This window comes from Lissotriton vulgaris, chromosome 5, assembly GCF_964263255.1.
Source record: "Lissotriton vulgaris chromosome 5, aLisVul1.2, whole genome shotgun sequence".
NCBI lineage: Eukaryota > Metazoa > Chordata > Amphibia > Caudata > Salamandridae > Lissotriton > Lissotriton vulgaris.
Genome location: NC_141693.1, coordinates 1,957,323,217 through 1,957,347,481, shown reverse-complemented (window position 1 = coordinate 1,957,347,481; position 24,265 = coordinate 1,957,323,217). Strand labels below are relative to the sequence as shown.

The following is a 24,265-nucleotide window of genomic DNA, read 5'->3' as shown; positions in this document are numbered from 1 at the left end:
GTTCCGCCTTGCTCGCATGAGAGGCCGCTCATTTTCTTACCTGGGCTCCAAAACTCTGGAACTATATTCCAGTTGAGCTCAGTAACTGTCACTCTCTGCTAGGCTTCTGTAAAACCCTAAAGACTTTCCTTTTTAGCCACCAAGCTTGAATCTCTACTTTGCGCTGCCGCATAGCAGCCTCGCGGGTCAGCCACCGCCTTGTCCAGGGCTGGGAGACCCTGTTTGCTAGCTGTGCGCTCTATAAATGAACTAATAATATTAATATTATTAATAATAATATTAATAATAATGATAATAATGCTTGCGAGGGGCTCACCAAGTTTTGTCAATGGCTCAAGGTTCCAGACTCAAGCCCCTGTCTGCATCTTCCTATATTGTGTAGGCAGGTCTGCCATAGAGCAAATGCTCTCTTTTGAGGAGTGCATAAATGTCCAACATGTAAATGCATTCAATCTAATAATGTTTCTTATCAACTTTACAGAGTAAGTACTCTTGTTTCAAAAAAGGACAGCCTAATAGTAGTTATTAATTAAAAGGGAAAAAGCAACAAATCACGTTGACAACTGCGACCACACACAACAGAACCCATATATGGGAGGCCATATTAGCTCCTACAGATAGATTGAACCAACATTTCTTACCTGCCAACGTTCTAATACCAAATTTAGAGTTAGAGATGCATTGCTACATGAACATCAGCTGTTTCTACAGAACCATTCAATCGAGCACAAACCACTCCTATGAAACACCTCATTTCCCCTTTTTGCTTGCTTAGAAAATAATACAGAGATTTTGCAAGGATGGAATTGGAGAAAAATAAGGAATTAAACCTACGTGGAATTGCTAAAAGGTAGTCCTTTATATTTAAATTTGTATTACTCTACATGAATATAATTATTATGGAGTGTGAACTAAAGTAAAAATAAACTATGCTATTATTAACTAAATAATTCACAAATTATTTATAAGCAATGTGCTTTCAAATCAACTTGTGCTGTCAACGACTTACAGATTAAGACAGGAAACCCAATGTCCTTTTAAAATATATAAGTATGTGAATAATCTTAAACATTGCTAACACACATTGTTAATATCCCTTTCGATAGTAAAAAATAATTTAACACCTGACATGGTGATTTGGTTTGCAGTTAAAAATAGCGTTTAAAAAGGAAAATTCAATCTCCTTGGTCTTTCCGCCGCTCCTGTGTGTGTCCTATCAATCTCGGACACACTTCTTCGAGACACCAGAGGAGGTGTTTAACTGGACAGAGGAAGCGGTGTAGCTGAAGGCTCACACTCCTCCTTGGACGGATTCCGACATCTCATCGGGGCAAGGGAGGGGTTCCCGGCTGGGACCATCTCAGGATCAGTGGAGAACGACGACGTTGGTCGTGTTCCAAGAGACGATCTAAGACTCGCAGTAACTCTTGCAGGCGTGCAATGGAGGGTCAACAGACATCTACAGCATCCTAACTCATGGTGGTAGTGCCAAATATTTTTTTTACTACGCTTTAATGTACAAGGGATGTTTGCTGAGGATCGGTTGGGGCGGGATGCTCACCGCACCGCGATAGATGCTTCAAAACTGTTGAGGTATTAGTGGAGGTGGGGGAGGAGTTAATGGGAAGTTATTGTTGATTTCCAGTGCCATTGGCATTCATCTCATACATAGTTTCCGTTCACACTCCGCCACCCATGCGCTAGCTCACATCTTCACGTTCCACCTGAACACAAGATGCCCGCCATGACGGAGGTCAAACAGCGGGGATTGAATGTTATTAGCTGGAATGTCCATGGCCTCCCGGACAAGATTAAAGGGAGAGTCATACTCCGCCAAGCCAAGCGATACAAGGCGGATGTCCTGTTCCTACAGGAAACCCACCTATTGGGCAACAAGATGCCGTGCCTGGAGCGATTTGGAAATGTCCAGACCTTCCACTCCAGATTGACATGGGGTTCTCGGGTGTGGCAATCCTTATCCATTGCAGGGTTCCATTTATTCACAACAAGTTCTGGTCAGACCCCCAGGGCAGGTACACCGAAGTGTCAGGAAAATTATTTGGTGAGCGCCTCACTCTTGGTAGTATATATGGCCCCCCACCCTTATCGTGGAACTTGGTAGAGCACCTGACGTCCCTTTGGGTGGAGATTCCAAAGGGACTGACAATAGCGGGGGTGACTGGAACGATGTAATGTGTCCGCTGAGAGACAGATGGCGTAGTGCAGGACAATGGTTCACCGTGCGAGAACCAAAACTGCGGGTATTGACTCCGGGGACGGGATGGGTGGACACTTGATGGAAACTTCACCTGACACAGCAAGGGTATACATCCTTCTCAGGAGTTCATGATTCCTTCACCCGCCTCGACTATATCTTCATCTCTACTCTCCAGCTCCACGGAATCAAGACTGTCGAGATTTTGCCACGGGGCTTATTTGATCATTCTCCAGTAGCATTACTGGTGCACTTGGACCCCAAGCTCTCTCCGCCTATATGGCAGCTTTTGCCATGGCTTCTGCAGGATGATCAGTATTGCCTGCGGATGCATACAGCCATTTCAGAATACTTCTCTCACAAAATTGGCACGGTTGATTCTCCTGAAACCTTATGGGAAGCCATGAAGCCAACACTAGGGGGGTGGATATTGCATTTTGCACTTCAAGACGTAAACACAGCAAAAAATTGATACAGACTGAGGCTCAACTTATAGACCTGAAATGTAGGAGCAGAGGCGACAATAGTGGTGCGATTCGCCAACATCTGTACAGGACACAACAGACACATGCCAGTGAGCTGCTAGACGAGGCTAAACATATTGGCTCGCCACCTGTAGCCAGATATATCAATGGGGTGATAATTACAACGCTCTTCTACACCGCCTTTGTCAGCAGACACTTTGACCTGTATCTCTCCCTGGGTACCTGGCCCCGCTGGAGAGGCACTCACCGACCCTGCACAAATTGCAGCTAGCTGTGCTGAATACTTTACAGATTGATATGCCCCACGGGAGACCCTCCCAGAGGACACTATTCACCTGTTTCTGGCCGATCTGCCTCCGAGGTCTCTGATGGACTTGGTGCAGGAGGATTTAGACTGTTAACAACCAAGGAGATTCAAATCGCCCTGATCGATATGTGCTCGGACAAAGTGCCGGGTCCGAAGAGATTCCCCTCTGAGTTTTATAAAAAGTGTAAATTTTAACTGATGGCTTCGTACTAAGCAGTGCTCAACGCTGCAGTGGATAAGGGACACCTTCTACCCGAATGGCGCCACGCGAAATAGTCATCTTTTTAATACCTGGTCGACCCACAGAATGACATACCTCATATCGACAGATGTCTCTGCTTAACGCGGAGGTGAAACTCCTAGCAATAGTTATCGCCTATCGCATAGTCCCACATGTTGCAGTTATTTCATCCGGACCAAGCCAGCTTTATGCCCAGTCATGCCACCGGAGACAAAATTCATCATGCACATACCGCTATTGCCTCAGTGGACCGGCTGGATGAACCAGCTGCACTCCTACTTGCAGATATCGATAAGGCCTTTGATTTCCTTCGCTGGACTTACCTCTTCGCACTTTTGAACCACCTAAATATTGGCCCCCGACTCATCAAATATATCCTCCTCCTATACGTGGACATTACCGCTTCGGTTTGTGTCGCTGACTCAACTTCTAAGTCATTCCCTATTGGAAGGGGAACCCGACAGGGATGTCCTCTGTTCCCCTATCTCTTCGCACTTGCCATGGAGCCGCTTGCGGCTTGGGTACTAATGGATGCCGAAGTTTATGACTTTGTATCGTCACTGGAAGTCTCTGACCGCATAGCGTAGTGTGCGGATGATTCATTTTTGTTTTTAACACAACTTAATAGATCGGGCCCATGGCTGCTCTGGATCATGCAAACCGTTGGCGAGACCTCCAGTCTTTATATGAACGCTTGGTAAATCCTGTTTGTGGCCAATGTGGGAGACCAATTGGGAGTTTGGACGTATGAGGTCATGGTGGGTTTAAATATCTCGGGTGTTCCTGTCGGCCTCTCAGTCCGTCTCATAGGACAAGAACCTGGCCCCTTTGTTGACGCAGGTCGCAGAGCAAGTGCGGTCCTGGTCACATTTGCCATTATCCCTATTTGGTAGATCTGCCATCTTTTTGCTTACCTCATCTACCAACTTCAAAACTACCCCTACCCAATACTACCCACCTGGTTTAGACAACTAAATGCTGTCCTTGGCCATTTCCTCTGGAGCGGGGGTTCCTCGCGCTTAGCATTAAAACTTGTTTCCAATCTACATACTGGGGGGGGTATTGTAACTCCAGCTGTCCAAGCTTACCATGCCGCTTCACACCTTCTTATTTTAAACAACTGGTGGTATGGTCACAAAAGCGACCCTGCATATAAGGATGAGCACTGGTTAATGGATGGTTAATGGATACTAAACCTTTACATACAATCCTATACTCTGGCTCGTGGCTTCAAACGCTGCCGCCCGCTACCGGGGCGGTCTTCTTGACATGGCGACAGGCGCTGTGTAGAATGGGATGGTGGGGCAAACCGACCAAGGAACCCCTCTTTGACACAGCGGCCTATTACCACAACTGTCTGGGCTGCACAGATTTGCGGATGGGATGCCATTGATATCTCAACAATCAGGGTGGTTCTTCATGACCAGACACTGAAATCCATCCAGGAGCTACAAACCGAATTAGACATGCCCTGTTCGCAATTCTACACATACCTTCAATTCCGCCAGGTTTTCTCCCCTTAAATAACACGCCAAGATACGACCCCTGACTTAAACCCTATTGAGGCCATGGTCTTTATGGGAGAAATGGGTGAACACAAAATTACAGCAATATATCGCACATTAGTGCATTATACATTAGCACATTAGCACATTACACTCAACAAAACTAGAGATGCTTGGCAGGAAGATCTTGGTCCAATAGATGACGATGACTGAGTTGAGGCGTTTGAGTCCCCCCCAGGGTGTAGCCATAGCTGCGTGCCTCCGCCTTATACAATTCAAATATCTCCATTGGGTATACTTCACCCATCACAGGCTCTGGCAGAGGGGAGAGATCAACTCCCCTCTTTGCCTGCACTGCGAATCCGCAGAGGGCACTCTCTTGCATACTGTGTGGCAGTGCACGGCGCTGTCTAGGTTTTGGCGTGGGGTGATAACCGGTCTCTCAGAGGTTTTGGGTTGGGACATTCCACAGTCGCCACATTTGGCTAGGCTTTATATCACAGAGGGGATTGGGGGCAAACATTATAAACGCCATTTCTTATTCCTAGGTCTTACGTTGGCAAAACAATACATTGCCAGGACATGGGAAGACAGCCTCCTCGTCATCTGTGGTGGCTTGGAATCGGGGCCTCGATTTCTCCATGGGGCTGGAAATGCCAATCTTCAAGGCTAGGGGATGCCACCTCTAACAAGATATGTTAGAGGTGGGCTGACTATCGGGGTCTTTACTTAGAGAGCCCATTCTCAACTACTTTAAATCAATGAGGACCTGCCACGATAATCAGATGAGGAGCAACAAACTAGACTATAAATGTGCTTTTATTCAACATGGGCGGCTGGAGTTTCTTCATGGCAGTTTACATATTGACACTATGGCACTGGTGTTTATAGTTTTAATTTCTGTTTTAGTTTTAATTCAGATATCCGTAAATTTCAAATTGCTGTATTTGATTATTGTAAATGTTGACATCATTATTATAACCATGTCTACTGTGCTATTAGTAACCCTGGTTCCTCCAGGTCTTGTGTGTCAACAATAAAAATTGATTGTGGGAAAAAAGACAAGAAGAAACGTTGATCGGAAATAGCTATAGAGAGTTTAAGATTAAAAAAAGACATGTCTTACAATTAATTACACTGTGTGAGAAATTGACTCTTTTTGCATTGTCACCCTCATTGGTTTCAGGCTGGTAAATGCTGTTTTTGAATTCTGAACACTGGAGCACGGCTGTTGAGGCCCCCGGGCATGTGCTTTGACCCCTAAAACGTGATAAAGCTAGCTAATCCAGATTTCACATATTTAACTTTACAGTATGGCCATAGTATATGGTGGAAGAAAATCTATTAATGGCATGGAAATTAAATGTTGCAGGTGGACTGCAGCACTTATTGTGACATACACTAGGGTGGAAAAGAAAACATGGCTATGGGCCTACCTGTGCAGCCTGACTCCTACAGCTTTAAAAACTGTAGGCAAACTTTTCAAAAGTAACCCTTTTTGACAGCATAGAACCCTACTTTGAAATATTAAATATGTCATTCCTAAGGAGCACACAAGGTAGAGTGCCATGTATAAAAGTGGTACATACAGTAAATTAATGTGGGCATGTACCTACAGTAACTAGTCCAAAAAAACTATTATCACTATGAAGAGATTTAGCTAGTCTATGAGAAAAAGAGTTACATTTTACTTGGCTGAGCCTCAAGAAGGCTAATTAGCATTAACCTGCTGGCAGGTCGCCCTGCATTGTTTCCCCTTAATGAGTGATAACAGCTACTAAAGCAGGAACAATGGCTAAGGCATTTTGCCAGGAAGGTGCGGGTGGGAGGTATGTGACAGATATTAGCTCAAGAAGGACAGCTTGGGAGTGTCCGGGACCTTCAGTAATTTGAAAGAGATCGGGGCGAGGCCTCACTCATTCATAGTAAAGTGTAAAGGGAGATCTGGGGAAGAGAAGTCTTTTGTTCTGCAGGGACTCTGCAGTCAGTTTTCACCAGCACAGTGGGAAGGGAACATTGTCCCAGAACCAGTTTGGTGTAGCTAAAGAGGAGGTGGTTTTTCATTTCCTGAAACACACCTCTGGCTGGGACACAAGCTCTCTTCAGAGGCAGAAAGATTCTCCATGGGTGATGTGCCTAAGCACAGTGCACTGTGGATAGACTATAGTAAGGCAAACAAGATGTGTTGCAAAAGTAGAACAATTTGCTCTTCAGAACTCTCCATCATTTGTGAGGAAGTGTCGAGAATCAGGCCCTCCCCTGGCTAGTGAATTCTACAAAAGTGGTACCTCACCCACAGTCCATCACAGCACTCTAGACCTCAAGAAGAACAATGACTGATACTGATGAAACCTGTGCAGTGACCAGAAGACTGTATGTTCTTCCACTTCTGGCTTCCCTCCTGTGAGGCTACAGGGACATAACAAGCTGCAAGAGGGATTTGTCTTGAATGGTGCAACTGACCAGTTGCAACTGAAACTGTACTGGACCCTGCTAGTGTCCTCGTTTGATTGAGCCTTGGTCCCAAGTGCTGCCCCTGGTGTCTTGGGAGCCTTAGAAGTGATCTTTCTGAACTGCTTCAGAAACTCTACAAAGTTGGGACTGAGAATATTGATGGACTTTCAGAGCCTAAGCAAGATCTTGCTGAAACGTGGAGAAGTGTGGCTCAATGGTTAGAGAGGCAGACCTTGATGCAGAGCTCAGGTCCGGGACCAGTGTTTGATTCCTGCCTCTGCGGGTCTCGGGCTCATAAAGTCCTCTGACCTGATATTCTCGCCTCAGTGCCTATTCTAATCATGGGCCCCCATGCTGCAACTCTGGGCAATAACTTGCTTAATCTCCACAACGGCCCCCAACAGCGCTGGGAATGCCTGGCCTCCACCTTGGGGGTGCCCAGGAGTGGATACTTCACAAGGAAAGCCAGGAAGGGTTCCTCAGCGGTATGAGTACAAGCGCCAGGAGGCCCTTGTTGGGTAGCTGTGCGCTATACAAGTACAAAAACATTTACATTTACATTTAACAGTGATCGATTTCATGAGGACTTCACCACCTAAAATTCCAGGCTTACCCTGCTGGAGTGTTTTGAGCTTAATAAAAAATAACTAGGTCCAAAGAACAAGTTACTTACCTTCGGTAACGCTTTTTCTGTGGGATACAGTATCTGCCTGTGGATTCCTCACCTTGTGAATATCTCCCTGCGTCAGCAACATTCGGAAATTCTTTTGTAGCTTCGCGCCGACGTGGACGACGTCATAGAGGCACGGCATTGCGCGGGTCTCCGCTGTCGTCACCGTCTTCATAATAGGCCCACATCGGCGTGATGACATCAGTTCCGCCCTTTTTTCCGTGCCTTCGAGGCACATGGACGGATCAACAACAGTAGGTATACACACCAAATACATAGTACCAAATAATCAAAATAACACACACGCACGGCGTAGCCAATACAGGAAAGCAATTATAAAAACACATTTCCTTTGACAATAAAATATTAACACTACAGTAAATCAGGTAAAAAAGAGTGGACAATGGGGAGGCAGGTGGGTCAGTGAGGAATCCACAGGCAGATACTGTATCCACCAGAAAAAGCGATACCGAAGGTAAGTAACTTGTTCTTCAGATGGATACATCTGCCAGTGGATTTCTCATCTTGTGCATAGAGTCCCACAGCAGTCCCCACTCCCGGAGGAGGGTGTACACTCTCCTGTACCAGAAAATCCTAGAGGACAGAACGCGCAAAGTGGCCGTCCCTCCTCACTTCGGAATCCAAGCAGTAATGCTTCGCGAAAGTGTGGAGGGAGGCCCAAGTTGGCGCTCTACAAATGTCCTCTACAGGTACACCCCTAGACAGAGCAGATGTAGCAGACCTTCCTCTAGTGGAATGAGCTCTTAAACCTTCAGGAGGTTCCTTACCCGCCAGAGAGTAGCATATCTTGATGCACAAGACAATCCACCTCGAAAGTGTGCGCTTGTGCACCGCTTTGCCTCTTCTGGCACCAACGAAACCCACAAAGAGCTGGTCATCCACTCTGAACGCTCTAGTCCTGTCCAGGTAGAAGCTCACTGCCCTCTTAGGGTCCAGGCGATGAAGTCTCTCCTCCTCCTTGGAAGGGTGAGGGGGAGGTAGGAAGGGTAATGGACTGCCCCAGATGGAAAGGAGTTACCACCTTAGGCAGAAAAGCTGCCCTAGTGCTGAGTACCATTCTTTCAGCATGAATGGTCAAGAATGGGGGCTTTGAGCTAAGAGCTTGAAGCTCACATACCCTCCTTGCCGAGTTAATTTCAATCAGGAAGACAGTTTTAAAAGACAAGAGTCTCAAGGGACACTTGTGCAAAGGTTCAAAAGGTGAACCCATTAAGAAAGTGAGCACCAGATTCAAGTCCCATTGAGAGACAATAAAGGGAGTAGGAGGAAATGTATGTGTAAGGCCCTTAGAGAACCTCAAAACGATATGCGATTTAAATAAGGACGGCTGATCCGGCAAACAGAGAAATGCCGACAATGCTGATAGATAACCTTTGACTGTGGCTACAGCAAACCTTTGCTGAGCCAAAGAAAGCACAAACTGAAGTATGTCAGATAAATGAGCCCTCAAAGGATCAATGGACTTCTCTCCACACCAAGCAACAAATTTAGACCACCTATAAGAGTAGATCGACTTGGTGGAGTCACGCCTGGCTGATAAGCTGGCATCCACCACAACCTGTGGGAGAGAAAAGGAATTCAGGTTGCCCCGTTCAATCTCCAGGCATGAAGGTGTAAGGTCTGGAGGTGGGGGTGTAGAACCTGCCCCTCCATCTGTGAGAGGAGGTCTGCCCTGAAAGGGAGACGGAGCGGCGGGCACGAGGAGAGGTGGAGAAGATCTGTGTACCACACCCTTCTTGGCCAATCCGGGGCCATCAATATAACTTGGGCCCGGTCTTGGCGAATCTTCCTCAGAACCCGAGGAATCAAGGGTATGGGAGGAAATGCGTAAAGGAGTTAAGAGTCCCAACTCAACTGAAACGTGTCTCCCAGCGCTCCTTGCATCGGAAACTGGAGACTGCAGAATGAGGGGCAGTGAGGATTCTTGTGAGTGGCAAATAGGTCCACCCGAGGAGTCCCCCACGTCCGAAAGACATGACGAACCACCTCCGGGTGAAGCCTCCACTTGTGGTCGGTTGAGAACTGCCGACTGAGACGGTCTGCACGCATGTTCAGGACTCCGGCCAGATGATTTGCCATCAGACAAATCTGATGACCCTGAACCCAGGCAATGCAGAGGCAATGCAACCCTACTCCTCCCTGTTTGTTGACATACCACATCGCGGTCGTGTTGTCAGTCAGGACTTGCACCGACTGACCGCGAAGGAATTGAAGGAAGGCCTTGAGTGCCAGACGTATTGCCCGCAATTACAAAAGGTTGATGTAAAGAAACCTTTCCTCTGGAGACCAAAGACCCTTGACCTCCAGATCTCCCAGATGAGCACCCCACCCGAGAGGGGATGCATCCGTTATCACTGTGGCCACCGATGGAGGCAGTCGAAAAGGCTTTCCTTGAGACAGATTGCCTTCCACGCCCCACCAAGACAGATCCGCTGCAGTTTATCCGGAGATCTTTACCGACTCCCTGAGATCCCCATTGTGCTGATACCACTGCCTGCGGAGGCACCACTGGAGCGCCCTCATATGCCAGCGTGCATGGCTGACCAACAGAATGCATGAAGCCATCAGACCGAGCAGGCGAAGGACCTTCAGGACTGGAACGACCGCTCCATTGTAAAACAAAGGAATCATCTCCTGTATGTCGCGAATCCTTTGAGGTGGAGGGAATGCACGACACACAGTAGTGTCCAGTACCGCACCTTGAACAGGTTGCGCTGTGAGGGCACCAGGTGAGACTTGGGTACATTCATCGAAAAACCCAACCCGTGCAACAACTGAGTTTTCTCTTGCAGATGATGGAGCACCTTCTCCGGCGACTCCGCTTTGATCAGCCAGTCGTCTAGATACGGAAACACATGTATCCCCGTTCTCCTGAGATGAGCCGCCACCACTGCCATCACCTTGGTGAAGACTCGAGGCGCAGTAGTAAGACCAAACGGAAGGACCACAAACTGGTAGTGTTGTGACCCAACCGTAAAACGGAGATACTTTCTGTGCGACTTCAAGATGGGAATATGAAAATACGCATCCTGCAAGTCGATCGACACCATCCAGTCTTCTTCCAGCAGCGCTTGAAGAACCTGCGCAAGAGTGAGCATCTTGAACTTTTCCTGTTTCAGGTAAAGGTTCAAGATCCTGAGATCCAGGATTGGCCGAAGCCTGCAATCTTTCTTTGGGATCAGGAAATATCGGGAGTAGCACCCCTGACCCCTTTCCTGCTCTGGAACCACCTCTATTGCACCTTTTCGGAACAGAGCCAGGACTTCCTCCTGCAGGAGAAGCAGGTGGTCCTCCGAACAATAACCCTGGCAAGGAGGGTAATTGGGAGGGAATTCCTGGAAAGGAGGTGCATACCCATTCTCTACAAGATTGAGAATCCAAAGATCCGATGTTATTAATTCCCAATCTTGTAGAAAATGAGTAAGCCGACCCCCCACTGGGCCCACATGATCCGGAATGGCGGATCTAGGGCTGCTTTGCTGCGTTGGCCGGGGGTTGGGAAGGAGAGGAGGAGGAGGAGGAGGAAGTTTGACGACCTCTAGGGCGGGATCTTTGTCTGCCCCTGTATGACTTGTACAGCGTATTCTGCTGCTGTTGATGCTGCTGCTGGGATGGTCTGTAAGAACGAAAGGAAGATCTTCCAAACCCCCTGAAGCGTCTAGCAGTAGTACCTCTGGACTGAAGACCCAAAGATTTTGCAGTGGCCCTACTGTCCTTAAAACGTTCCAAAGCAGCATCAGCCTTCTTGCCAAACAATCCTGAGCCATCAAAAGGCAAGTCCATCAAAACAGACAGGACGTCTGCAGAGAACTCCGATGATTTAAGCCAGGCAGCCCTCCTAGTGGCCACGGAGGAGCCCATGACCCTTGCTACCGAATCAGCAGTGTCCAGACCACTCTGAATCACCTGTCTCGCAGCTGCTTGAGTATCTGATATCACTTCCTGAAAATCCTTCCTGTCACCCTCAGGAATTTTCGGAATCAGCTGCTTGACAGAATCCATCAAGGCATGGATATACCTTCCCATCAGACACGTTGCGTTGGTTGACTTTAACGCCATACTGGCTGATGAGAAAACCTTCTTGGCACTCTGATCTTGCTTTCTGGATTCTTTATCCCCAGGAACCTGTGGAAAAGCACCAGCAGATTTCTTTGAGCAGGCAGCTTGCACCACCAAACTCTCAGGCAAGGGATGAGTTGATAAAAACGCAGGGTCCTCGGGTGCAACTCTGTATCTCCTCGCCACTGTTCTAGAAACTGCAGGAGCAGATAAAGGTTTCTTCCAAACCTCATAGATGGGCTCAGATAAGGCCTCCTTGAAGGGTAACAGGTTCAATAACTGACGAGGGTGAATGAAGAACCTCAGTTAAAATATTAGGTTTATAATCAGCAGTGGGCAGATCAATATTCAATAAACTCGCTGCTTTTTTTATAAATGTGTGATAAGGCATGGGCCTGTTATAGGCATCGGTGACGTCAGCGGAGTCGCGAGCGGTGCCGTGTCTCTGTGACGTCCGGATCCACGTCAGCGCGAAGCTACAAAAAGAATTTCCGAATGTTGCTGACGCAAGGGGATATTCACAAGGTGAGGAATCCACACGGCAGATGTATCTATCAGATAGTGTCGACAACGCGGAAAAAAGGGAACTGATGTCATCACGCCGACGTGGGCCTCTTATGGAGTCGGTGACGTCAGTGGAGCCGTGCGCGATGCCGTGCCTCTATGACGTAGTCTACGTCGGCGCAAAGCTACTAAAGAATTTCCGAATGCTGCTGACGCAGGGGGATATTCACAAGGTGAGGAACCCACTGGCAGATGTATCCATCAGAAGGGAGAAATCTTGACTGGGCAAAGGGCCAAAAAGTATCCAACTGACAAGAGGAGTTCATCAACTGGCATTTTTATTTCTCCTGCTTACCTTTTCCCGCAAAACCTAGGACTTCACCAGGACCTCGTCCAGTTGCTATTCGGCTTCAAGAGGACTTCAGCAGATAGAGTCTGCAACCTTGCTCCACTAGAGGAAATCTTTGACTGGGGCAATCCTGGTTTGTATATCCGACTTGCGATCCATATCTGTCAGCCAGAAAGCACAACTAGGTCCCGGTCCGCAGCAAACCATGATTACTGATTGGCATTTTACTTTTTCTTAGACTTACATCTTTTAATATCTGTATCTCTGGTTCCCCTAATTGAAGTTTTGTTGTCATCTTACTCATTAAATATTTTTCTAATATTGTGTTGTGACTTTTTAACTGTTTTGTTGCTCTTACATACTTTACGCAATTTCTCTTAAGTTAAGCCTGTATGCTCTGTACCACAGCTACCAGCGGGTTGATTGAGCCCGGGTCCACTTTATTACACAGTGCATTGTAAAGATGGTGGTGACAGACATGGAGGCTGGGAGGAACCTAAGAATATAACTCACAGAAGGACTTCCTAGTGGCATGAGAGCAGTGCTCTTTGAGGGCTAAGTAACTTGCTGAGGTCACAAGAGCAATGTTCGTTGAGGGAATTGGTGAAAAGGTTATTGTTGAGGTAAGAAAGATGGGGAGGGTGTCACCCTGCAAAAGTCGAGAAGGGAAGGTAATGGTATGGGAAGGATGGGTGGGTGGGGTTAGTGCCCGCAAAAAAAGATGTAGGAGCAGTGAAGAAAGGGTAAGGGTGGGGAGGCAGAGGGTGTCTGCCCATGAAAGCAGATTAAGTTCCTCCAAAGGGAAAGATCAGGGAAAGTAGGTGTCCCAACTCCCCCTGTAGTACAGGTACAATAAATTAAGCACCAAAGAAATTTAACTAGCACAAAAGTATCAAAAGGTTCTAAACTGTAATAGTTAATAATTAAATACACATTATCGCCATATCAATTTCAACTTGACTTTAAAATAGTTGACATTTTATAGTCAACATTATTTCATACATGGACAAATATATTCTAATTCTGGTGTTTTAACTGTTTAAAAAAATAATTATTTTCCGGTGTTCTTTATCTTTCTTTATCCCTTAGGCCTTTCAAGACAACAGCTCAGATGTAAAAAGACTGTAATTGGGAAAAAATATTAGTAGTGTTTGCCCTGAAGATGCAAGGAATTTCTCAGCAACTCAGAGAACTGTATCACGAAGAAACCAATTTATGTTACAGACATAATAAATGTTGTATTTCAAGTCATTTAAATTTAAAACTTCAGAAATATCATGGTCATGCATACTCCAATAATAATAAAGCATATGTTGATTACCTTTTTATAATTATATTCTCACATGTAAAATGCTCACGGATCTGTGCGTAATAACGGACTGAAGTTCAACAGAATGGAGAAAAGGGATGAAGATTTTAATCTAACTGTGCCAACTAGAAAACCCTATTGTACCAGCAGGCAAATCATCCTGATCCAGGATAGAAAAGGGAGGGCATTTGGTGAGGTAGATAAACCAACTCATTGTAATAATCATGAGTCATGTAACAGAAAGATTCAGTTGAAACCAGCCTGAAAATTAGATACATTTAAAGCAAGATGTCTGGAGTGAAAAAAGCAATGCAAGATCCTAAATAGCCAGGTGCAAAATAGTCTGCCAAGCCAAGCCCAGCATTATGTACTCAGAGCTCAAATAGGCTTCCCTTATTTGCTCAAGAGACTAGGCTACATGGATGGTGGAGAAAGATACAACACCCCCATGGGGGGATCCCAATATTTGGGTCAGGTCCAGACCAATTACAAGATTGCAGAAGACTCAAACTACAATGGAGGGAAACCATTAGAGACAAAAGAAAACTAAGTGCATACCCAATGGAAAGGAAGATAAACCAAACCAAATCAATACAGAAACAGTAGAAACCAAACAGAAATCCAATATAATTACAATAAAGCATTGTCAAAGACAGCCTGCAATGGCCCAGTTAAAATAAGAAGACAAGAAGGAATAGAGGAAAAGGAGGACACCAGAGAGATTGAATTGCACTACTGTATATGTAACATAATATTCAGGGGTCTGTTTTAAACATGTGTGAAGAAGGTAAAACGCAACCCTCTTTTTCCTTCAATTCAAGATTTCTTTTGTAAAGAGAAGAAACTACTCTCTCCACAAATCTCCCAAATTTCAGACTCTGAATATTAGGCCAATAGATGATAAGCAACGACTCGGCAAGTTCACTAGAGTTAAAAATCTCTCATTGACACCAGAGACTTCTAGAACACTAAAAACATGACTATTTGTAGAGTCCTGATTGACAACTGACACACGTCAATAGCTTTACAATGATATCCCTTCCGACACAAATACTGCATGCTGAACTCAACAGAGAAACAACTGAGGCAGAAACAGTTCAACCATTCAACAAGCTAGTGGGTAACCACGTATCACCTTCTCTCCTCTGGTGGAAGCTTTTATCCGAGGGAGGTTTTGTTAAACAAAGAAAAGAAAATAGCCTCTTTTGCTTACCAATTAAAGAACTTAGGGAGCAATTAATTTATGGCTGTGAATTTTAAGAAAAACCCATTTTAAAGAAGACAATTTCCATCATCTTCTATAATCCAAAGTGTAGACATATTTAAAACAGTCCATTTTACATTTCTCTTTAACAATCTCCAAGTACGAGTTCAGTGTTACTAATGCTTCAATTGTTCGCAACCTTCCACCACACCCCGAACCAAGGAAAGTGAAGAGCTGGAACTCACCCAGGCCAAGATGCTGTCAGTGTGCTTCTCCAAAGCTCGGGGCTGGTAAAAGGACTCCTGAAGAAAAAGAAAAAAAAGACACCACCTTTAGCAGGCCACTACAGAGATGTCAGAAATTGCACTCAACTACAGCACATCCACCAGAGTCTATACCACAAATCCCTGATAATATCCTGTAAATAGCAAGAAAATATTACCTCTAGGAAGGTACTTTAGCGAATGTTAAGTTTTACTGGTACCATCAGTCAACTACTGTCTGTTTAATATTGCAACCTAGTATGGATACCCATCATTCTCAATTTACGGTATTATTTCATAGATAATACCAGCAACTGGTATAAGCCAAGGAGTTATCCTTATAACTGACCACTGCTTTTACCCCCATGATTTTAGATTGTGATGTTCTTGCTTATACAAGATACCCAAGTAGCCACTACGTTGTAGTTAGAGGAAAGGATCTTCATACAATAGTCTGGAATCACTCAACTAGGAGAGAAGATCTTTATTTCATGTTAGACCCTTGGGTACAGTAACAAGAGGTAGGTCCTGTCAGGGTGCCATCCTCCCTCCAACTCTACCAGCCCTTACTCCAGACACACATCAACATTCTACTACATCATTTATTCTCGGCATATAACACACCAGCTCAGACATGCAATGAATAACGACATACAGGAAGGATATTACACACCTCCCTTTCTTATAGACAGCAATGCAAAGAACAGCTATTCTCTTGCATATAAAGTTCAGGGACAATCATTCACAATTGCTCACTCTCCAACATATCCAACTTTGACATTTGCCTGACCAGAACCATGTTAAATTCTACAATACCTACGCAGATGAACTAAGATAACAAATGGCTGTCACAAAAAAACTGCCACAAAAAAACTGCGACTCCACACATGATGTCAAACAAAGAAACCAATTCAGGCCTCGGAAAAATCATAAAACCATAATAATAATCTACTCGACCTAACTATAATGTACTTGACTCGTAAACTGGTCTCAAATTGTGTGATCTTAGGAAAATAATATGGTTTATGGACCCACCTTTTTCTCCATTATCACATACGAGAGCACCTTCAAATACAAGAGTACAACATTTGTTTTTTTTCATTTCAATGAATTTTTATTGTTTTTTTTACAACATAAAACATAAAACGTAACACATAAAACATAGTCATTACGTCATTTCGGTATAGTGGTTTGCAGTGCATCGTGATTCTATTGCAGGTGGTACATTTGTACAGTATCTCTACTTGACTGTCCCCCTGTTCACTATTACCATAAAGATAAACATATAACATATAACATATAATCATCACGCCGTATTGTTACAGGGGTTTTTGTACAAAAAAACTTTTTTATTTATTAGACTGAACGTTTGTTCCATGTATAATAAGAATCAAGTCCACATATAGGGTACACATGATCCATAGCTTGGCTATTAGTTTACTAATATCAATGTCATCGAGGCAGGATTATTTCCCAATTCATGTTAAAAAACTCACTTTTTATAAATATATTGCTAAAGCATGATGTGGTAATGCACGTTAATTTACAGACAGCACATTTTCCATTGAAATTGCCACAAACCTTCCCACTAACATATAGTTTTACTGATAAAACGATAAACTGTTTAAACAATGCTTGGAAATTGGGCTTCAGTTAAAATATTTAATATTTGCACAACACCAAGTAAAGTGTTCTGATTTTTTTTCATCCTATAAAAATTGTTTTATTCAATACACAGAATTACAGAAATGTGCCTTGAATAAATACTGAAATATTTTTTTAAGTGTTTGTACAGTTCACTTATTACTTATTTCAATGTTTTGCTAAAACAAAACGCCTGAAATCTTACAGCCATTTTTTTCGCACTCTTTGCACAACACAACTGTCACAGTTCACTTTACAAAATCCTCTAACTTCACAGAAAAGCAAATGTAGGAAGAAGAACTAACTGTTGACCGCTGTCTGACGAGAAAATGTGACAAGATAAAAGCAAGATTAACAAGTATTAGCATATACAATAGGTCTCACCTTTGGGACCTTATAAGTGTTTAGCCATGCAACAGTTGATGTTGCATGGATATTGTGCTGCATCACTAAATACTTATAAGTTCCCAATGCTTGTTTATACTCGGGGGCACAGCATGAAAAAGTTTGAAGATGACTGCGGTAAGCTAACAACAATGTATCTAGCAGGAGACGTCTAAAGGGCAAGACCCAAAACTGCCTCTTCAATGGTAAATTGTTTTATTTTTGTTCAGACTAGCTGAGTAAATTGGAGCTAAAAGATCACAAACCTGCTATTAACCCGTGCTGATGACAGAACGGTTCCGTCATCAGCGTCGGTTGAGCTGTGCTGATGACGGAACCGTTCCGTCATGACTCCGCCCGCGCAAGGCGGAGTCAGCACAGGCGGGGAATACGCCCCGCACGCAAGGGGTTAAAAACCAATGTTGAGTCGAAAACTCTGCCAGCAAGCAAGATACAGAGCGCTACCGAAAATAAAAATAAATTAAGTGTAAGGGGTTTGCCCGCATTACAAGACACTTTCTTTTTATAATAATACCGCAAGGTCATGGATACAGTTGAATCTAGGGCATCCACTTTCAGGAACTTTCGCACTACCATTCCCGTTATCCTCCGGGGATCAGTTGACAAGTATTGCAAGCTTCTATTGAGCTCACACGTCAGGCTCCCAGCCTTCAGGGAGGAGGAACAGGGTAAACGAAATCAGGATGTGTCTGTCAAGTATTGGTTGAAACGAACAAGTTACTTACCTTCGGTAACGCTTTTTCTGGTAGATACAATATCTGCCTGTGGATTCCTCACCTTGTGAATATCCCCCTTGCGTCAGCAACGTTCGGAAAATTCTTCGTAGCACGCCGGCGTGGACGACGTCATAGGAGCACGGCTTCGCGCGCGACTCCGTCTGACGTCACCGACTCCACATAAGGCCCACGTCGGCGTGATGACGTCAGTTCCGCCCTTTTTTCCGTGCCTTCGAGGCACCCGGACGGACCAACAAGTACATATATATATATATACACAATGTACACAGTACATGCAAAACAAATGCATTCAAAGTGCAAAACTATACAAAATCAGATAAAATCATAATTACATTTGCACATAACACCAGGTATAGCAGAGTGGACAACGGGGAGGCGGGTGGGTCAGTGAGGAATCCACAGGCAGATATTGTATCTACCAGAAAAAGCGTTACCGAAGGTAAGTAACTTGTTCTTCTGATAGATACATCTGCCGTGTGGATTCCTCACCTTGTGAATAGATTCCCACAGCAGTCCCCACTCCCGGAGGAGGGTGTCCACTCCGCTACACCAGGAAATCTTGGAGAACAGAGCGCGCGAAGTGGCCGTCCCTCCTCACCTCAGCATCCAAGCAGTAGTGCTTTGCAAAAGTGTGGAGGGAGGCCCAAGTCGCGGCCCTGCAAATGTCCTCAACAGGAACACCCCTAGACAATGCAGAAGTAGCAGACTTTGCTCTAGTTGAATGAGCTCTAATACCCTCAGGAGGGTCCTTACCCGCCAGAGAGTAGCAAATCTTGATGCACAGGATAATCCATCTGGAAAGTGTGCGCTTGTGCACCGCTCTGCCCTTCTTGCAGCCAGCAAAACCCACGAAGAGCTGATCGTCTATACGATAGTCTTTAGTCCTATCAAGATAGAAGCTAACCGCTCTCTTCGGGTCCAGGCGATGAAGCCTCTCCTCCTCCTTGGAAGGGTGTGGGGGAGGATAAAAGGTAGGAAGGGTAATGGATTGACCTAGGTGGAAGGGAGTAACCACCTTAGGCAGAAAAGCAGCCCTGGTCCTAAGAACCATTCTTTCAGCATGGATGGACAAAAACGGGGGCTTGGAACTAAGAGCCTGAAGCTCACTTACCCTCCTTGCCGAGGTAATTGCAACTAAGAAGACCGTCTTAAAAGAAAGAAGCCTCATTGGACACTTGTGTAAGGGTTCAAACGGCGAACCCATCAGATAGGTTAACACAAGATTCAAGTCCCAATGAGGAACAATAAAGGGAGAAGGAGGGAACTTATTAGTGAGCCCCTTCAAAAATCTTAAAACCACAGGTGATTTAAAAAGAGAGGGCTGATCCGGCAAGCAGAGGAATGCCGATAAGGCCGAAAGGTATCCCTTGACAGTGGCAACAGCAAAACCCTGCCGTGCCAGAGAAAGAGCAAACAACAAAATATCAGACAAATGAGCCTTTAACGGGTCAACATCCCTCTCCCTACACCAAGACACAAACTTATTCCACCTATACGAATAAATGGACTTGGTGGAGTCACGCCTGGCAGAAAGTATGACATCCACCACATCGTTAGGGAGAGAGAAAGAGTTCAGATTGCCCCGTTCAATCTCCATGCATGAAGGTGTAATGTCTGGAGGTGGGGGTGTAGAACCTGCCCCTCCATCTGAGAGAGGAGGTCTGCCCTGAGAGGGAGACGGAGCGGCGGGTGAGAGGAGAGGTGGAGAAGATCTGTGTACCACACCCTTCTTGGCCAATCCGGGGCGACCAAAATGACTTGGGCCCGGTCTTGGCGAATCTTCCTCAGAACCCGAGGAATCAAGGGTACGGGAGGAAACGCGTAAAGGAGCTGACCTCTCCAGCTCAACTGAAACGCGTCCCCCAATGCTCCTTGCATCGGATACTGGAGACTGCAGAATGACGGGCAGTGAGCATTCTCGCAAGTGGCAAACAGGTCCACCCGAGGAGTCCCCCACATCTGAAAGACGTAACGAACAACCTCCGGGTGAAGCCTCCACTCGTGGTCGGCAGAGAACTGACGACTGAGAATGTCCGCACGCACGTTCAGAACCCCGGCCAGATGATTTGCCATCAGACAAATCTGGTGGTCCTGAACCCAGGACCAGAGGCGCAGAGCCTCCCTGCAGAGACACTGCGACCCCACTCCTCCCTGCTTGTTGACATACCACATCGCGGTCGTGTTGTCCGTCAGGACTTGAACTGACCGACCGCGAAGGGAAGGGAGGAAGGCCTTGAGTGCCAGACGTATCGCCCGTAACTCCAGAAGGTTGATGTGAAGCAGCCTTTCCTCTGGAGACCAAAGACCCTTGACCTCCAGATCCCCCAGATGAGCACCCCACCCTAGAGTGGATGCATCCGTTATCACCGTGGCCACCGATGGTGGAAGCTGAAAAGGCTTTCCTTGAGACAGATTGCCTTCCACGCCCCACCAAGACAGATCCGCTGCAGTTTCTCTGGAGATCCTCACAGACTCCCCGAGATCTCCATTGTGTTGATACCACTGCCTGCGGAGGCACCACTGGAGTGCCCTCATGTGCCAGCGTGCATGGTTGACCAGGAGAATGCAAGAAGCCATCAGACCGAGCAGGCGAAGGACCTTCAGGACCGGAACAACCGCTCCATTGTGAAATAAAGGAATCATTTCCTGTATGTCGCGAATCCTTTGCGGAGGAGGGAATGCACGACATACAGTAGTGTCCAGTACCGCACCTATGAACAGGTTGCGCTGGGAGGGCACCAGGTGAGATTTGGGCACATTTATTGAAAAACCCAACCTGAACAACAGCTGCGATGTTTCTTGCAGGTGATGAAGCACCTTCTCGGGCGACTCCGCTTTGATCAGCCAGTCGTCCAGGTACGGGAATACAGGTATCCCCGACCTCCTGAGATGTGCAGCCACCACTGCCATCACCTTGGTGAAAACTCGAGGCGCAGTAGTAAGACCAAACGGAAGGACCGCAAACTGGTAGTGTTGCGATCCCACCGTAAAACGGAGATACTTCCTGTGCGACTTCAGGATCGGGATGTGAAAATACGCATCCTGCAAGTCGATCGACACCATCCAGTCTTCTTCCAACAGCGCTTGAAGAACCTGCGCAAGAGTGAGCATTTTGAATTTCTCCTGCTTGAGATAGAGATTCAAAATCCTGAGGTCCAGGATTGGACGTAACCTGCCATCCTTCTTGGGGATCAGGAAATACCGGGAGTAGCATCCCTGACCCTTTTCCTGCTCTGGAACCACCTCTATCGCACCTTTCTTGAACAAAGCCAGGACTTCTTCCTGCAAGCGAACAAGGTGGTCCTCCGAACAAAAACCCTGGCAAGGAGGGTAATTGGGAGGGAACTCCTGGAAAGGAAGTGCATACCCATTTTCTACGAGATTGAGAACCCAAAGATCCGATGTAACCAATTCCCAATCCCGTAGAAAATGAGTAAGCCGACCCCCCACCGGAGCCACATGATCCAGAATGGCGGATCTAGGGCTGCTTTGCTGCAGGGGGAGGGGGTTGGCTATTAGAGGAAGAGGAGGAGGAGGAGGAGGAGGAGGAGACCTGGCGCCCACGACCACGGCCCCTTTGCTTTCCTCTGTAGGATTTATACAGAGGATTCTGGCGCTGCTGCTGCTGCTGCTGTCCTTGATTGTAGGGACGAAAATTGGATCTGCCAAAACCCCTATACTTTCTAGTCGCAGAGCCCCTCGTCTGAAGGCCCAAAGACTTCGCTGTAGCCCGACTGTCTTTGAATCTCTCCAGAGCTACGTCAGCCTTCTTGCCAAAGAGACCTGTCCCATCAAACGGTAAGTCCAACAGAGTAGACTGAACGTCAGTAGAAAAATCAGAGGACTTAAGCCATGCAGCCCTTCTTGTAGCCACAGTGGAGCCCATAATTCTGGCAACAGAGTCCGCCGTGTCCATACCACTCTGTATGACCATACGAGCTGCAGCCTGAGTATCAGCGACCACCTCGTTAAAGTTCTTCTTATCGTCCTCTGGAAGCTTAGCAGAAAGCTGTTTGACAGAGTCCATCAACGCGTGAACGTATCTCCCCAAGAGGCAAGTAGCATTGGTGGACTTCAAGGCCATGCTACCCGAGGAGAAAATCTTTTTAGCAGACTGGTCCAGTTTTTTTGAGTCCTTGTCTGCTGGCACCTGAGGGAAAGAACCCGCAGCCCTGCTGGAACAGGCGGCCTGCACTACCAGACTCTCCGGTGCAGGATGCGAGGAAAGAAATTCAGGGTCATCAGGAGCCACCCTGTAACGCCTTGCCACTGACCTGGAAACTGCAGGAGCAGATAAAGGCCTCTTCCAGACCTCCTTTATCGGTTCAGTCAATGCATCCGTAAAAGGAAGCGTAGGCTCCACAATAGAAGAGGGTGAATGCAACACTTCCGTAAGGATGTTGGGCTTGTATTCAACTGTGGGCAAAGTCAAGCCTAGCAACTCTGCAGCCTTCTTTATGACAACATGATAGGGTGCCAAGTCCTTAGATGGTGTGTCAGAAACGGTTGGCAAACCCCATTCAGGAGAAAGTTCCAAGCCACTTGCATCCTGAAGGTCCTCAAAACAATCCCCCTCATGCAACTCTCCTTCCTCAACCTCGGAGTCCACAAACCCCTTCTCCTCCAAGAGGCGTTGTGCCCTGCGCCTCGACCACTCCATACGGACCGAAGTCGATGGATCCGGTAACGACTCCGACGGCGCCGGAGCCGACGTCGAGCGAGGAGCCGGAGGACGGGAAGTGCCACGATCCGAATCCACCCGAGGCCGATCCGGAGTCGGCGAAGCCGCATGCGAAGTCGACGACCTCGGCGGCGCCGTACCGAGCCAAGGAGTGCAAGGCGTCGGCATAAACGGCATAAATGGGGCCGGGGCATAAGCCTGGGGCACACCCAAATTGAAAGACAAAGGACCCATGGGACCCATAGGCGCACCAGCGGGGTACATCGCCCTCGAGTAAACACCAAACATGGCGTTTAAAAATTGCGAGGGATCCTGACCTGGACCTGGAAAGGGTGGGTACGAACCCAACGGCCGCTCCGAAGGAGGCTGATCCGGCAAGGGCGCACCCTGGCCCTCTTGTTCTTCTGGCTCCACAACCGGAGTCGGTGCTCGAGGAACCTCTTCTTCATGCACCGATGAATGGTGCGACTCCAGATCCGGTTCCGGCTCATGAACTGGAGAACCAACGTGAGATTGAGCTGGAGAAGGAGACACGAAGTCCTTATGATGTTTTCTCGACTTCTTCCTCGAATCCGAAGACTCCTTGCCAGAGTGGTGTCTGGAGTGATGTTTACTCCTCTTATGCTTCTTTCTCGAGGAGCCCGAAGCATGGCCCGAGGCCGACTTGGAACCGGACCTCGACCTCCCTCTGGACCTTGATCTCTCTCTCGACCTCGACTTGGCCTTCGAAGCCGACCTCGACTTCGCCCTCGAAGCCGACCTTGACTTCGACCGCGACCGTTGTCTCGACTTCGAGCGCCTGGACACTGACCTCGAAGACCTTCCGGCTTCCCTTTCCTTCACCTTAGCAAGCAGAAGCTTCGCCTCCCGCTCACGCAAGGCTTTGGGGTTCATCTTGTCACAGGAACGACAGTTCTTGACATCGTGTCCCGAACCAAGACACCACAGACAGACGGGATGCGGATCGGTGATCGACATCATCCGGGTGCAGGAACCACACTGTTTGAAGCCTGTCTTCCTCGACGACATCTCCGGCGATGAAGCGAAATCCGATAGTGAAACAATTACAGCTAAACAGCGAATAGATACAAAAGTATCGCAGAAGATCCCAGAAACCGTTAGCGTCGACGACGCGGAAAAAAGGGAACTGACGTCATCACGCCGACGTGGGCCTTATGTGGAGTCGGTGACGTCAGACGGAGTCGCGCGCGA

At 46.8% G+C, this 24,265-nt stretch overlaps 1 protein-coding gene across 1 annotated transcript in view; it reads right to left on the bottom strand.

The window, feature by feature from the left end:
- The window catches only part of ABHD16A (abhydrolase domain containing 16A, phospholipase), a 274,475-nt gene that overhangs the window by 213,017 nt on the left and 37,193 nt on the right, over positions 1–24,265 (bottom strand). Inside the window, exon 2 of the mRNA XM_086924640.1 lies at positions 15,569–15,625. Within this exon, the coding sequence (XP_086780766.1) occupies positions 15,569–15,625 (57 nt within the window). The remainder of the gene's footprint in view (positions 1–15,568; positions 15,626–24,265) is intronic.